At 37.3% G+C, this 12,317-nt stretch overlaps 2 protein-coding genes across 4 annotated transcripts in view; both read left to right on the forward strand.

Moving 5' to 3' along the window:
• Positions 1-1,369, forward strand: part of trim9 (tripartite motif containing 9) — a 32,880-nt gene extending 31,511 nt beyond the window's left edge. For all 3 annotated transcript variants that reach the window (XM_056254919.1, XM_056254917.1, XM_056254918.1), the window contains one exon: positions 638-1,369. In XM_056254919.1, the coding sequence (XP_056110894.1) occupies positions 638-715 (78 nt within the window). In that variant the 3' untranslated portion in view covers positions 716-1,369. The remainder of the gene's footprint in view (positions 1-637) is intronic.
• A 1,327-nt stretch (positions 1,370-2,696) lies between these two features.
• On the forward strand, positions 2,697-12,317 carry pygl (phosphorylase, glycogen, liver). Its single transcript, XM_056254916.1, has 20 exons — positions 2,697-2,991; positions 3,695-3,796; positions 3,870-3,948; positions 4,134-4,237; positions 4,927-5,061; positions 5,156-5,267; positions 5,648-5,730; positions 5,904-6,041; positions 6,134-6,226; positions 7,531-7,677; positions 7,791-7,954; positions 8,036-8,150; positions 8,247-8,348; positions 8,683-8,830; positions 8,994-9,052; positions 9,498-9,639; positions 9,726-9,933; positions 10,055-10,189; positions 10,270-10,336; positions 11,956-12,317. The coding sequence occupies exons 1-20, from the start codon at positions 2,749-2,751 to the stop codon at positions 12,142-12,144; spliced, it is 2,565 nt and encodes an 854-aa protein (XP_056110891.1). The 5' UTR covers positions 2,697-2,748; the 3' UTR covers positions 12,145-12,317.

Raw genomic sequence — 12,317 nt, forward strand, 5'->3', positions numbered from 1 at the left:
ATTTATCAATGCTGGCAAATGACCATGGTATAAGAGGGATAATCCACGGCTAGCTGTGCATTAAACGATTTTAATGCACTTCGCGGAGACAACCACCCTCCGCATCGGGCGGTTCTCTGCCTCCACGTCGTTTATTAAAATCGTTTAATGCAACAGCACAGCCGTGGATTATCCCATATATATATTTTTTCTGCAATCATACTGTCAGGATTATGTTGTGTTTTGTATTAGTTTCATTCCTGTGTGTTTGTTTCATGTGCTTCAGTTCAGTTTAGTCTTAATTGCATCCTAGTTAGTCTCCTTTGTTACTGTTTACACTCAGCTGTCTATCAATTAGTTTCCCTGTGTATTTACTCTGTCTTATTCAGTTCATCGGTTCTCATCTGTATTTGTGTTATGATTCTCTGTGCCTTCATTTATGTATTCTCTTTGTGTTTATTAAATAAAGCTAGTATTTGATCCTCATCGTCCTGATTCTGTTAACTACCACATCAGTTGTGACATAGGCCTACTCTATGGGAGTAGGGAAAAGCACATTTTACTAGGGTGTGCCTTTCATATACTATCAGAAACTTGAACCAAAAGGCTTTTTTATGAGCAATATCTTGATTATTTTTGTGTGTATTTCTTTTAATAGGTGACTCTTCATTCTGGGCTGCCTATTCCTGATTTTTATACACCCGGAGAGTCTGAAGCTGCAGGCTCAGTCTGCTGAAGAGTCCTCGACTGATACACATTCATATACAGACACACACGCACAGACAAGTGCACATGGATTCAGCTGTGAGTACTTGCCAGGGGATTTGCTGTTGACAGTCATTAATATGTTTTAACAAGGTCAGAAATGTAAATGGACTTGTTAGGGTCAACTCAACCCTAACTTAACCCTAACCTTAACTCTGACCCTGATGTATGTGAGGTAAATTATTGGAATTCTTGAATCATTTTTCTCTCTTTCTTACTCTTTTTCTAGATATGATTATTATTATTATTATTATCATTATTGATGTTGTCAATGTTGTTTTTATGGAAAAGGTGCTCATGGATGTGAACTCCAAGCTTACTGGATCTTAACAGAGTGTTGTTTCATGATAAAATCCTCTGTGTCAAGTTAAGCTTAGAAATAAGTTACTGATGTGTTAGACCTTAGAGGATGAATTTTACAAAACGTTCTGTTGCATATAAAGGGAATTTTAAAACTGCAGATGGGGACAGAAACTAGAGTACAATATCTTATATTACAGCCTCATTGCGCATATTATGCCTCAGTTAATCTTATATATATATATCAAACCCTATTCTGAAATTCAAACTATAAACCCTGACCGAACCCGATCCCTAAACCTAAACTCTGTCATATTACACCTCGATCAAAATGAGATATTTCTAACCTTCTCTCCATATTCACAGTCGATGAGCAAACATACATTTGGGATGTATCAGAGAAGGCCAGAATGAGCTGAATGTGTGTCAGTGAGGAGGTAATGGCTTTCTGTTTGTTGAACAGAATAGAAAACACTAATTGGGACACAAACGCACACAAACACACAGGCATTTCCACAGCCTTGCATAACGTATTATGGAGAGATGAGAATGAATACACTTTTGTTTCTCTCTCTCTCCGTTTTATTTATCCTTTGCTGCCTCAAATGTGCACAAGCTAAACGTGAATGCTAAACAAATAGCTGGTGCTGCTTTTGTTCAATGTGAGAAAATATTGCAATATAAAACAATAGAGCTGCAAAGAGAGAAATTTAAACAAGACAGCATACAGTTTAGCTGCTTGAAGCATTGGCTATAAGTTTACCATAAAGGATGTACAGTTGCATTTTAAAAAAATATTTAAAATCCCACTGGTGGGGTTAAAAAATGGGGCGGGTGCTGTAGCCTACTTTATCTGTTTGTTGAGCAGTTTATGCTCAACAAACAACTGAATGTTTTGGGTGCGTGACAGGAAAATTTCACCCATTGTAAATTGTATTTTTTAATAAATTAATCCCAATATAAGAAATGTATTATTATTATTATTATTGTGTCTGAATTGTTATCTGTAAAGTTATATGCTCAATAAACTGGATTAGGTGCAATAAAAAACTGTCTGTCATTTCCCTGCGAAAATAGTTTGTGCAAAATGTGTGGAAATTTGCTATGGTAATTTTTTTTAATGGTAATGTACTTAATCAGAGTAATGTGGTTAATATTTGTTATATTCCTATATATATTTCGATATTTTTCATGAATTTCATAAGGCAATTTTTACTTTAAGCCCAACAAATATCAACTGAACACAGTGTTCAAGTGTGTGAGCTGCATATATTTTTTTTAATAACTTAAAATCCAGACAAAACCACAACATTTTCAAAGATTTACACAATTTAGTTAATGGTAAAATTCCATGAAAATGAACTGAGTAATACTTACGTATTTCAATTGAATAACTGATTACGGATTGTTCAATTATTCAATTAAAATAGGCTACGTAATGATTATCCAATTCAATTTGATGGATTTTTTACTATTAATTAAATTGCGTTAAAAAAAAGCCTTATTTTCTTTTTTAATATGGACCGTATGGACGTCACGTCATTAATTCGAATACTGTAATATGTTTACCATGGCTAAAAAAAAAAAAACAGTTCAATGAGAGAGGGAGGGAGAGACTTTCTGTCCCTCCCTCTGTTCCCCCTATAAAAATATGGGGCTTGTGACCCCCGTGCGCTGTGCTCGGTGTAACCGGTGATCTTCAGGATGGCGACGCCTCTAACGGACCAGGAGAAACGCAAGCAGATCAGCATCCGAGGGATCGTCGGTGTGGAGAATGTGGCGGAGCTCAAGAAGGGCTTCAACCGGCACCTGCACTTCACGCTGGTCAAAGACAGGAACGTCGCGACGCCGCGGGATTATTATTTCGCGCTCGCGCACACGGTGCGTGATCATCTGGTGGGTCGCTGGATCCGAACACAGCAGTTTTACTATGAGGCCGACCCGAAGGTGAGTCGGGAAGAAAAAAAAGTCCCATAAAAAGTCATTTGGTACCTTATTGGCTTTGACTATTATTAATGACTAATTTTACTGACTATTTGTAATTTTGCCAAAGTTAAAAGTTATTGAAATAGGCTGTAATTTCAAAATTACTTATTACATTTACTTGTAATAAGTTAACAGTGAATGCTTTTATTGGAATACAAGCAAAAGGGTAATGTGATTTTGAGCTGTTCTCGAACGGTTGTTTTTTGGTCATTTTTAATATAGGCTAAGATTAGCAGGTTGTTAAATTGTCAGTCAGGTTAATCTAGACAGGTGCAATTATCTTTCAAATGTATTACAGGCAAGTTTTATGGATGAAAATAAAGTATTAGTTCCAGTTGTTTGTGATTAATAACAGGGTTCCAACTGCCATGCCAAACCTGGATAAATTAGGGAAATGTACTATCCTGGAAAAGTTATGAAAATTAATCAAATTTTATAATAATTTTCAAATGAAGAATAATAATACCTGTAGAATTGTTTTCTAGTCATGCAGAGCTTTTAATCAAAATATATTATTACAATTATAAATGTATAGAAGAGTAATAGAAATTAATGTCAAAATGTGCACCTAATGCATAATCCAAGAATGCAGTTTCTCTAGAAAGACTGTTTGATTTGTGTGTGTGTGTGTGTGTGTGTGTGTGTGTGTTTCTATGTGCTTCAGCGTGTATATTACCTGTCGTTGGAGTTCTACATGGGTAGAGCGCTCCAGAACACCATGATTAATCTGGGTCTGCAGAACTCCTGTGATGAGGCCATCTACCAGGTGAGAGAGAACAAAACACTCATCCATCCATCTGTGTGTCTAGCTGTCTGTAAACCTCTCTCTTTCCTTCTAGCTGGGGTTGGATATGGAGGATCTGGAAGAGATGGAAGAAGATGCAGGATTAGGCAACGGAGGACTGGGAAGATTAGCAGGTCTCTCTCTCTTTCTCTCTCACTCACTCACTCTCTCACACACACACACACACACACACACACACACACACACACACACACACACACACACACACACACACACACACACACACACACACACACTATACAAATAATAGCATGATCTAGGTTAATAGTGATATTTACTGTGTGTGAGCGATCCACAGCTTGTTTTCTCGACTCCATGGCGACCCTGGGTCTGGCTGCTTATGGATATGGGATCCGATATGAGTATGGAATCTTCAACCAGAAAATCAAAGATGGCTGGCAGGTGAATTTGATGGCTGGCAGAAGAATATATTTTCTCATATATTTTTTACACATTTTCACAAATATGTTTACAAATATTTCAGAATCCATAAAAAAGCCAAAATATTTTTAAATAAAAATATATTTTTTGATAAGTTTTAGTTATTTATAATTTCTCAAATATTTTTTTTATATATCTTCTTATTTATACATATACAACATTTGCTAAAATATAAAATGTTATATTTAAAATAAAGTTTTATTAGTTACTTATATTTTCTTCAATATTTTTACATATATTTTCAATCTAATTATGTTAAATTTGTTTAAAAAAAATACATTTTGCAGTTACACAAAATTGTGGGTAGTTTGCAGTACATTTTTTGTAGGTCAGCGTCTGCATAAAAATCAATGCATATGGGCCAGGAGTCCATTGCGTTTGTGGTCACTGGCCTGTTGCATGTGAGCTTGCCGCAAAGCTGATAATACTGGACCAATACTGGACCAATGAGGATCTTGTGCAAGCGGTAGTAGGTTGATAAGAAACAGTGGCTCAATTTATTTACAAAGGGACAGTGATAATGGTGTGTTTGTGTAAAAAAAAAAAAACACACACCTGAACTTTAACCTGACCTAGATCTGAGTACCATGTCCTCCAGTGCAGATTGACACTGGTGTCGTCTTCGTCATCGCTGTATCGTTGTCTGTTAGGTTGAGGAAGCGGATGATTGGTTAAGGTATGGTAACCCCTGGGAGAAGGCCCGTCCTGAGTTCATGCTGCCTGTGCATTTCTATGGCCGTGTGGAGGAAGAGGAGGGAAAGGAGCCGAAATGGGTTAACACACAGGTTTGAAAACAGCCACAGGCATACAGAACATACACTCCCACAAGATAGCATTAAGGTACTCTGGCCAGGTTTGTAATGCATGTTTGTGGTGCAGGTGGTCCTGGCAATGCCGTACGACACGCCAATCCCTGGCTACATGAATAATACGGTGAACACCATGCGCCTGTGGTCTGCACGCGCTCCCAACGACTTCAATCTCCGAGACTGTGAGTCATTCACACAATGGGTCACCAATACAATTTATCTGACATTTTTTGTAATTCCTTAAAAGACAAACACTTGAAAATCATTTATTACTAAAATCAATATAAAATCATAATTGAGCCTATTTTTTTGGTTTTATTATGATGCAGTTAATGCATATTATTCCAAAGGTCTTCTGAATTTTTCAAGATATAATGTATATAAAAATAGATTTGAATAAAAAGTGTTCAACTGCTTCCATGGATAACATCAAGCCTCATTTTCCTCATTTAATTATTCACTTAGAAATATGTCTAAAAAGCATAAGCAAAATAGGTCGTGACCTTAATGTTATTGGAATTTATATGTAATAATTCAATGATGGATGTTTTTGTTTTTACAGTTAATGTTGGTGATTATATCCAGGCAGTTTTGGACCGTAACTTAGCAGAAAACATTTCCCGCGTGCTTTATCCAAATGACAATGTAAGTTTTATTTCACCCTCTTTGAGGCAGATTGAGGTTTAAATGGCTTTTCTGTGTTTAAACTGCATTCATTATTGTTTGCAGAAAATTAGGTTTCATTTATCCAGTTTAAGCTGGTCAGAAATTTCATCTCACATTTTTTTGACACTTTGCAATTGGTGGGTGTTTTGTAGTTTTTTGAGGGAAAGGAGCTGCGTTTGAAGCAGGAATATTTCGTGGTGGCAGCAACTTTACAAGATGTGATTCGTCGCTTTAAGACCTCGAAGAGAAGCTTCTCTGGACCGTTGTCATTTGACAGCTTCCCTGATAAGGTCAGCTTTACTACACACAACCGTTTTAACTAATTGAACTTTAAAGAAAGTCTCTGCATGCATTTGTGTGATTCTTCATGTCTGTGTTTCAGGTTGCCATCCAGCTAAATGATACTCATCCTGCTATGGCCATACCTGAGCTGATGAGGATATTTGTGGACATTGAGAAACTGGACTGGGATGCAGTAAGATTCATAAATCTATTATACACTGTGACAGCCCATACAACATCATGCATACAGATGTGTTTATCATGTTTGTTTTTTTTTGTTTTTTTTTACTTTCTTATTTATTTATTATTATAATTTGCCTTTCTTTAATTCACAATGACAAAAAAAAAAAAACTAGTAGGATGCTACAAATACAGGTATTCCATTTGTTTCATACCTTTGAGTGCGTTACATAACAAGTCCATTTCCACCATCGTATTTTACATTTATGTGCTTCCAATCTCAGGTCGTGGGTCATTTTTTCCATTGCACATATTTCCTCCATTATATTCCTCCATTGGTCCAGACTCAAAGGTTCACTTTTCAACCAATTCCTCGTTATAACTTTCTTACTCGATATCAGCATCACTTTGAGTAGATAAATGTCTTCCCCTTTAACAGCATCTTTAGTTAACAGGCCTAAATACAAAGACTGTGGGTCATTCTGTATTTTGTAACCCAACATTTTTTCCATTTCTGTTACAATAGATTCCCAGTAGGGGCGAATTTGTATACATGACCAAAATATATGAGAATGATTGACATTGACATCCCCGCAAAGTCTCCAACACTGTTTTTTTTTTTTTGTTTATCATGTGTTTTAATTGTTCAAATGTTGAGAAGTCTGAAGTCCTATAAGTTAAACTATGTAGTACAATAAGTCAGAGCACTAAAACTAAAACTTTTCTTTTCATAATTGAAATAAAGCTAAAATAAAATACAGATATTAATGAATACCTGACTAGCTTAAATAATGTAAGTTTAATGAATGGATAAAATGACACAAGCACATAATACAATTTCTAAAACAAAGTAAAAGTGAACCCAGACGCAGTCAGATCATTTCCATAATGACCAACGCAATCTAACAGTTAGTGTCTGGTGGTTTAAGACGTGCTTTTTTGGCCGGTAAATAATGGCGCAAACACCAGTAAATTGACGAGTGCAAACCTTAGTAAATCACCTTGCGTGACTCATTTAACTCCCATACTCTCCTACCATAAATTTTGCACCTGAAAGGGAAACTCCTACAATTGCATATGCTTTAAGATCAGCCGCAAAAATAACCCTGTCCACACCTTTTCAGCGCAAATTTTTCACTATGTGTCTTTAGTAAATCCTGACAGTAATTTTTTTAAGCCAAAAGAGGGATTGCGCTAGCGCAAGCTGTTAGTAAATCTAGGCCATTTGGTTGTTGTTTTTTTGTACATTTGACAGTGTGTTGGATTTGTCAAGGCAACATGATTATTCAAAGTGAGTTCTTCTGTGTGAACGTCTAGGCGTGGAATATCACTAAGAAAACGTTTGCATACACCAACCACACGGTTCTGCCTGAGGCTCTGGAGCGCTGGCCAGTCGAACTGATGGAGAAACTTTTACCCCGACACCTGCAGATCATATACAAGATCAACCAAACACATCTGGATGTGAGTACACTCCAAATAATAGAGGACTGCCCATTTTTGAAAACCCACATACACAAGTAAACCTAGCATTAATGTTTTATGTACTGTATGCATGTTTGTGTGTGTGTGTGTAGCATGTAGCATCTCTATTTCCAGATGATATGGATCGCATCCGTAGGATGTCTCTGATTGAGGAGGTAGAGGGAAAGAGAGTGAACATGGCTCATCTCTGCATCGTGGGCTCACACAAGGTCAATGGAGTTGCTGAGATCCACTCAGACATCATCAAAAGAGACGTGTAGGGCTTTCTCTTTCTCACTCACTCACAAACACACAATCCTACATCCCATCGCTGATTATTTTGAATGTAATGATATAGATTCCGAGACTTCAGCGAGCTGGAACCAGACAAATTTCAGAATAAAACAAACGGCATCACGCCACGACGCTGGCTGCTCCTCTGCAATCCAGGACTCGCGGATCTTATTGCAGAGGTCCAACACACGTACACATTTGTTTTTCTCTTTTTATAACAGATTTTTTTTATTCAATTCATTTCATATGTTTTTTTTTTGTGTGTGCGTTTGTAGGCTATCGGTGAAGAGTATGTAAAAGATCTGACTGAGCTGCAGAAGCTGAATGATCTGGTTGACGATGACGCCTTCATCCGAGATGTAGCCAAAGTCAAACAGGTCAAAACGCACACTCCTCTCATATCAATGCATTTGTAAATCTTATCTATGTAGATTTTAATGGCCAAGTTGGACGGTTTAACAGCTTATCACTGGGGCAGTACCCTTTAGGGCCACTTAGCTACCCCTAAAAAGTGCATATTAGTACTTTAGAGTGATATGTAGTCTTTCTGCCCCAGTGACAAGCTGTTTTGGACAGCTTTATATGAATGTTCACCATTTTAGAGGTTTTCTGTGGGCATTACTGACTCCGATGAATGGTATTATTCTTAAAATGTGGTGATTTCAATTCAAGTCAGTTGCAGTTGATTTTTTCACATGTTTCTGTGTGTAGGATAACAAGCTGAAGTTTGCACAGTATTTAGAGAAGGAGTACAACGTGGACGTAAATCCTGCATCCATGTTTGACGTCCATGTGAAAAGAATACATGAATACAAACGACAACTTCTCAATTGCCTCCACGTCATCACCATGTACAACCGTATGTACACACTCAAACGCACACTTTCTAACAGCTAAAGTGTAATTTTTTTGGATGTTTTTCGAAAGGCATTATCCCATGTAGAAGTAAACAATGAAATCCTGCCATTATTTACTCTCTTTGACTAAGATATTGAAGAATTTTTCAACTGTTTTACACACAGGAATCAAGAAGAGCCCCACAAAACCGTTTGTGCCACGGACTGTGATTATCGGGGGCAAGGTAAAACAAACAACCTTTTCCAAACACACTCACATGCACTGATTTGCAATATGTACACTACAAAGTGAAAAAGTGACAGTAATATAGTGAAATATTATTACAATAGTTTTCTATTTGAATATATTTTAAAATGTAATATATTCCTGTGATTGTAAAGCTGAATTTTCAGCATCATTATTCCAGTCTTCAGTGTCACATGATCCTTCAGAAATTATTCTGATATGCTGATTTGGTGCAACTGTGAAAACAGTTGTGCTGCTTAATATTTTTGTGGAAAACCATAATAGATGAAAGTATTTTTTGATAAATAAAAAGTTCAAAAGAACAGCATTTATTTGAAATATAATTCTTTTGTAACATTATAAATGATCACTTCTGATCAATTTAATGCATACTTGCTAAATAACAGTTATTTAAAAAAGTTTTTTTATGTTTGTTTCTGCAGGCTGCTCCTGGATATCACATGGCAAAGATGATCATTAAGTTGATCACCACTGTTGCTGATGTCGTCAATAACGATCCTATGATTGGCCGTAAACTGAAGGTCATTTACCTGGAGAACTACAGAGTGTCACTGGCAGAGAAAGGTAACTACGGTTTAATAACTAAACTGGGTATGGTATTTTCTGTGTATTAATGCATAAATTCCTGTTCATCTGTGTTTTATGTGCAGTGATCCCAGCTACAGACCTGTCGGAGCAGATCTCCACCGCGGGTACGGAGGCGTCCGGAACCGGAAACATGAAGTTCATGCTGAATGGGGCGCTGACCATTGGCACAATGGATGGTGCCAACGTTGAAATGGCAGAAGAAGCTGGAGAAGAAAACCTCTTCATCTTCGGCATGAGGGTGGAAGATGTAGCAGAGATGGATAAAGAAGGGTAGAGAATGAGACAGAGAGATTAAATCGATGGAAATGGATGCTGAGTAAATGTCATTCAATCTTTGTGCTTGTGTGAAGACATTAACCATTCCTCTGTGTGTGTGTGTGTGTGTGCGCAGCTATGATGCATTACAATATTATGAGAATCTTCCGGAGCTGAAACAGGCCATAAATCAGATTAAAAGTGGCTATTTTTCACCGAAACAGCCTGAGATGTTCAGCGACATCATCAACATGCTGTTCTATCATGATCGGTAAAACCCACATGCAGACACACGCTTTTTTTTTTTAAACTCCTACATTACTCTCTCATCACTCAGAATTTTTTTTCCAGGTTTAAGGTTTTCGCAGACTACGAGTCTTACGTCAAGTGTCAAGAGAAAGTCAGCTCTCTGTATAAGGTGAACATTATCACACAAACACTGCCTACCACACATGTCAGAGATAATGCTCAACATTCATTTCATAAGTTATGGCGGCTTTTGAACACTGCTTAATGAAGCTTCAAAACCTTTGAGAATCTTTTGTTTTGAATCAGTGGTTAGGAGCACGTATCAAACTGGCCAGGTCACGTAATTGAATGAAACAAGGCTTCGTTACATCACTGTTTCGAACATTGTTTTTGAATTCTTGAATTGTGATGGTTTGTTTGGTTCGTTGATTTGTTATTTGTTATGAGGATCTTTGAATGTTTTTTGTGGACAACGGGGGGGGGCCTTTAAGTTTAGAACCACTGTAAGAGACTGTTTTAACTGACCTCGGGTCAGTTTTATAATGTATGTTCAGTTTGAATTAATTTAATGAATTTGAATGAAAATGCATGTATAATAAAAAGGGACAGTAAAAAAAGAACACAAATTATTCATATTTAATGTTATTTATTTAACGGTCACCAGCTGGAGTGCTCTTGAGAGCCATTAGAGGGCACTCCACACCAGACTATTATCACTCCCTCACAAACTACATTTCCCATAACTCACTGCCCGGACTCATCACTGATTGCATTCACCTGTGTCTCATTACCCTGTTAGTCTCTGTCTATTTATACCATGTTCACTCATTTCGAAGTTTTGTATGTTGTTACACTGCATTCCCGAGCGTTTCTCCCTGGTTTCCTGTCTCCCGGTTTTTGGATTATTCTTCTGCCTCTGACCCCTGCCTGTTTTGTTTGTTTGTTCGTTTGGACTGCCTACCGGTGTATTTGACCTTTGCCTGTTTATTGGATTACGTGTCTGGATTGTCCCTATTAAAGCTGCATTTGGATCTTAACCGTCGTGTGTCTGAGCAGTTGCGTGACAGAAGAAGAATAATCCAAGGAACAGGCAAGAAATCCAAAAACCGGGAGACAGGAAACCAGGGAGAAACGCTCGGGAATGCAGTGTAACAACATACAAAACTTCGCAATGAGTGAACATGGTATAAATAGACAGAGACTAACAGGGTAATGAGACACAGGTGAATGCAATCAGTGATGAGTCCGGGCAATGAGTTATGGGAAATGTAGTTTGTGAGGGAGTGATAATAGTCTGGTGTGGAGTGCCCTCTAATGGCTCTCAAGAGCACTCCAGCTGGTGACCGTTACAATTTAATGATTTATAGTATACATTTAATAGAAACATGGAAAACATTTATTAGTTTGTAAAATGTCTGTATGCATGTTCGAAACCGTAAATAATTTTGCAATGTTATTACTTCAGTTGGTTCAGTTTTGAAAAGCTTAGTTTTTCCTATCACTACATTTCATTTCATTTAATGACATTATCATTATTGAGTAAACCTTTATTATCATTACTCATTATTTACATAACTCATTATTTTATATATGGACTCAGTTCATCAATTTCCAACCCCAAGCTATTTTTTTTATGTGAAACACAAAAGGCAAAAATTTTATTTAAGATTTAAAAAGAGTCATTACACAGCTAATTTCTATGTAGCACCAGGTCAAAGTGACCATGGATGTCAAGCTCCAGAAAATTACAAAAAGACTCTAAAGTGGTCCATATTTCTCTGTCTACAGGATCCGAGAGAGTGGACTCGGGTGGTAATTAAGAACATTGCGGCCTCTGGAAAGTTCTCGAGCGACCGCACCATTACAGACTACGCCAAAGAGATCTGGGGAGTGGAGCCCACTGACCTGAAGATCCCTCCTCCCAGTGAACCACGTGAAGCCCTGGAGGAAACCGCGCGCGCCTTGCGCAAGATCTGAACACGTCAGTGCAGTTATAGAATCGTGAGAAGACTTGTTAGAAGTTAATTTAATTACTTGGTATGAATACATTTTCCAGGTTTGCTTTCAGTTTTTAAATGTTCACGCATGACTTTCTAAATGAATGGATTGTACTAGCAAAGAGCTAAAATAAAAATTATGTTTTAATTCAA

This window comes from Rhinichthys klamathensis, unplaced genomic scaffold, assembly GCF_029890125.1.
Source record: "Rhinichthys klamathensis goyatoka isolate OS25496 unplaced genomic scaffold, OSU_Roscu_1.1 h1tg000115l_1, whole genome shotgun sequence".
NCBI lineage: Eukaryota > Metazoa > Chordata > Actinopteri > Cypriniformes > Leuciscidae > Rhinichthys > Rhinichthys klamathensis.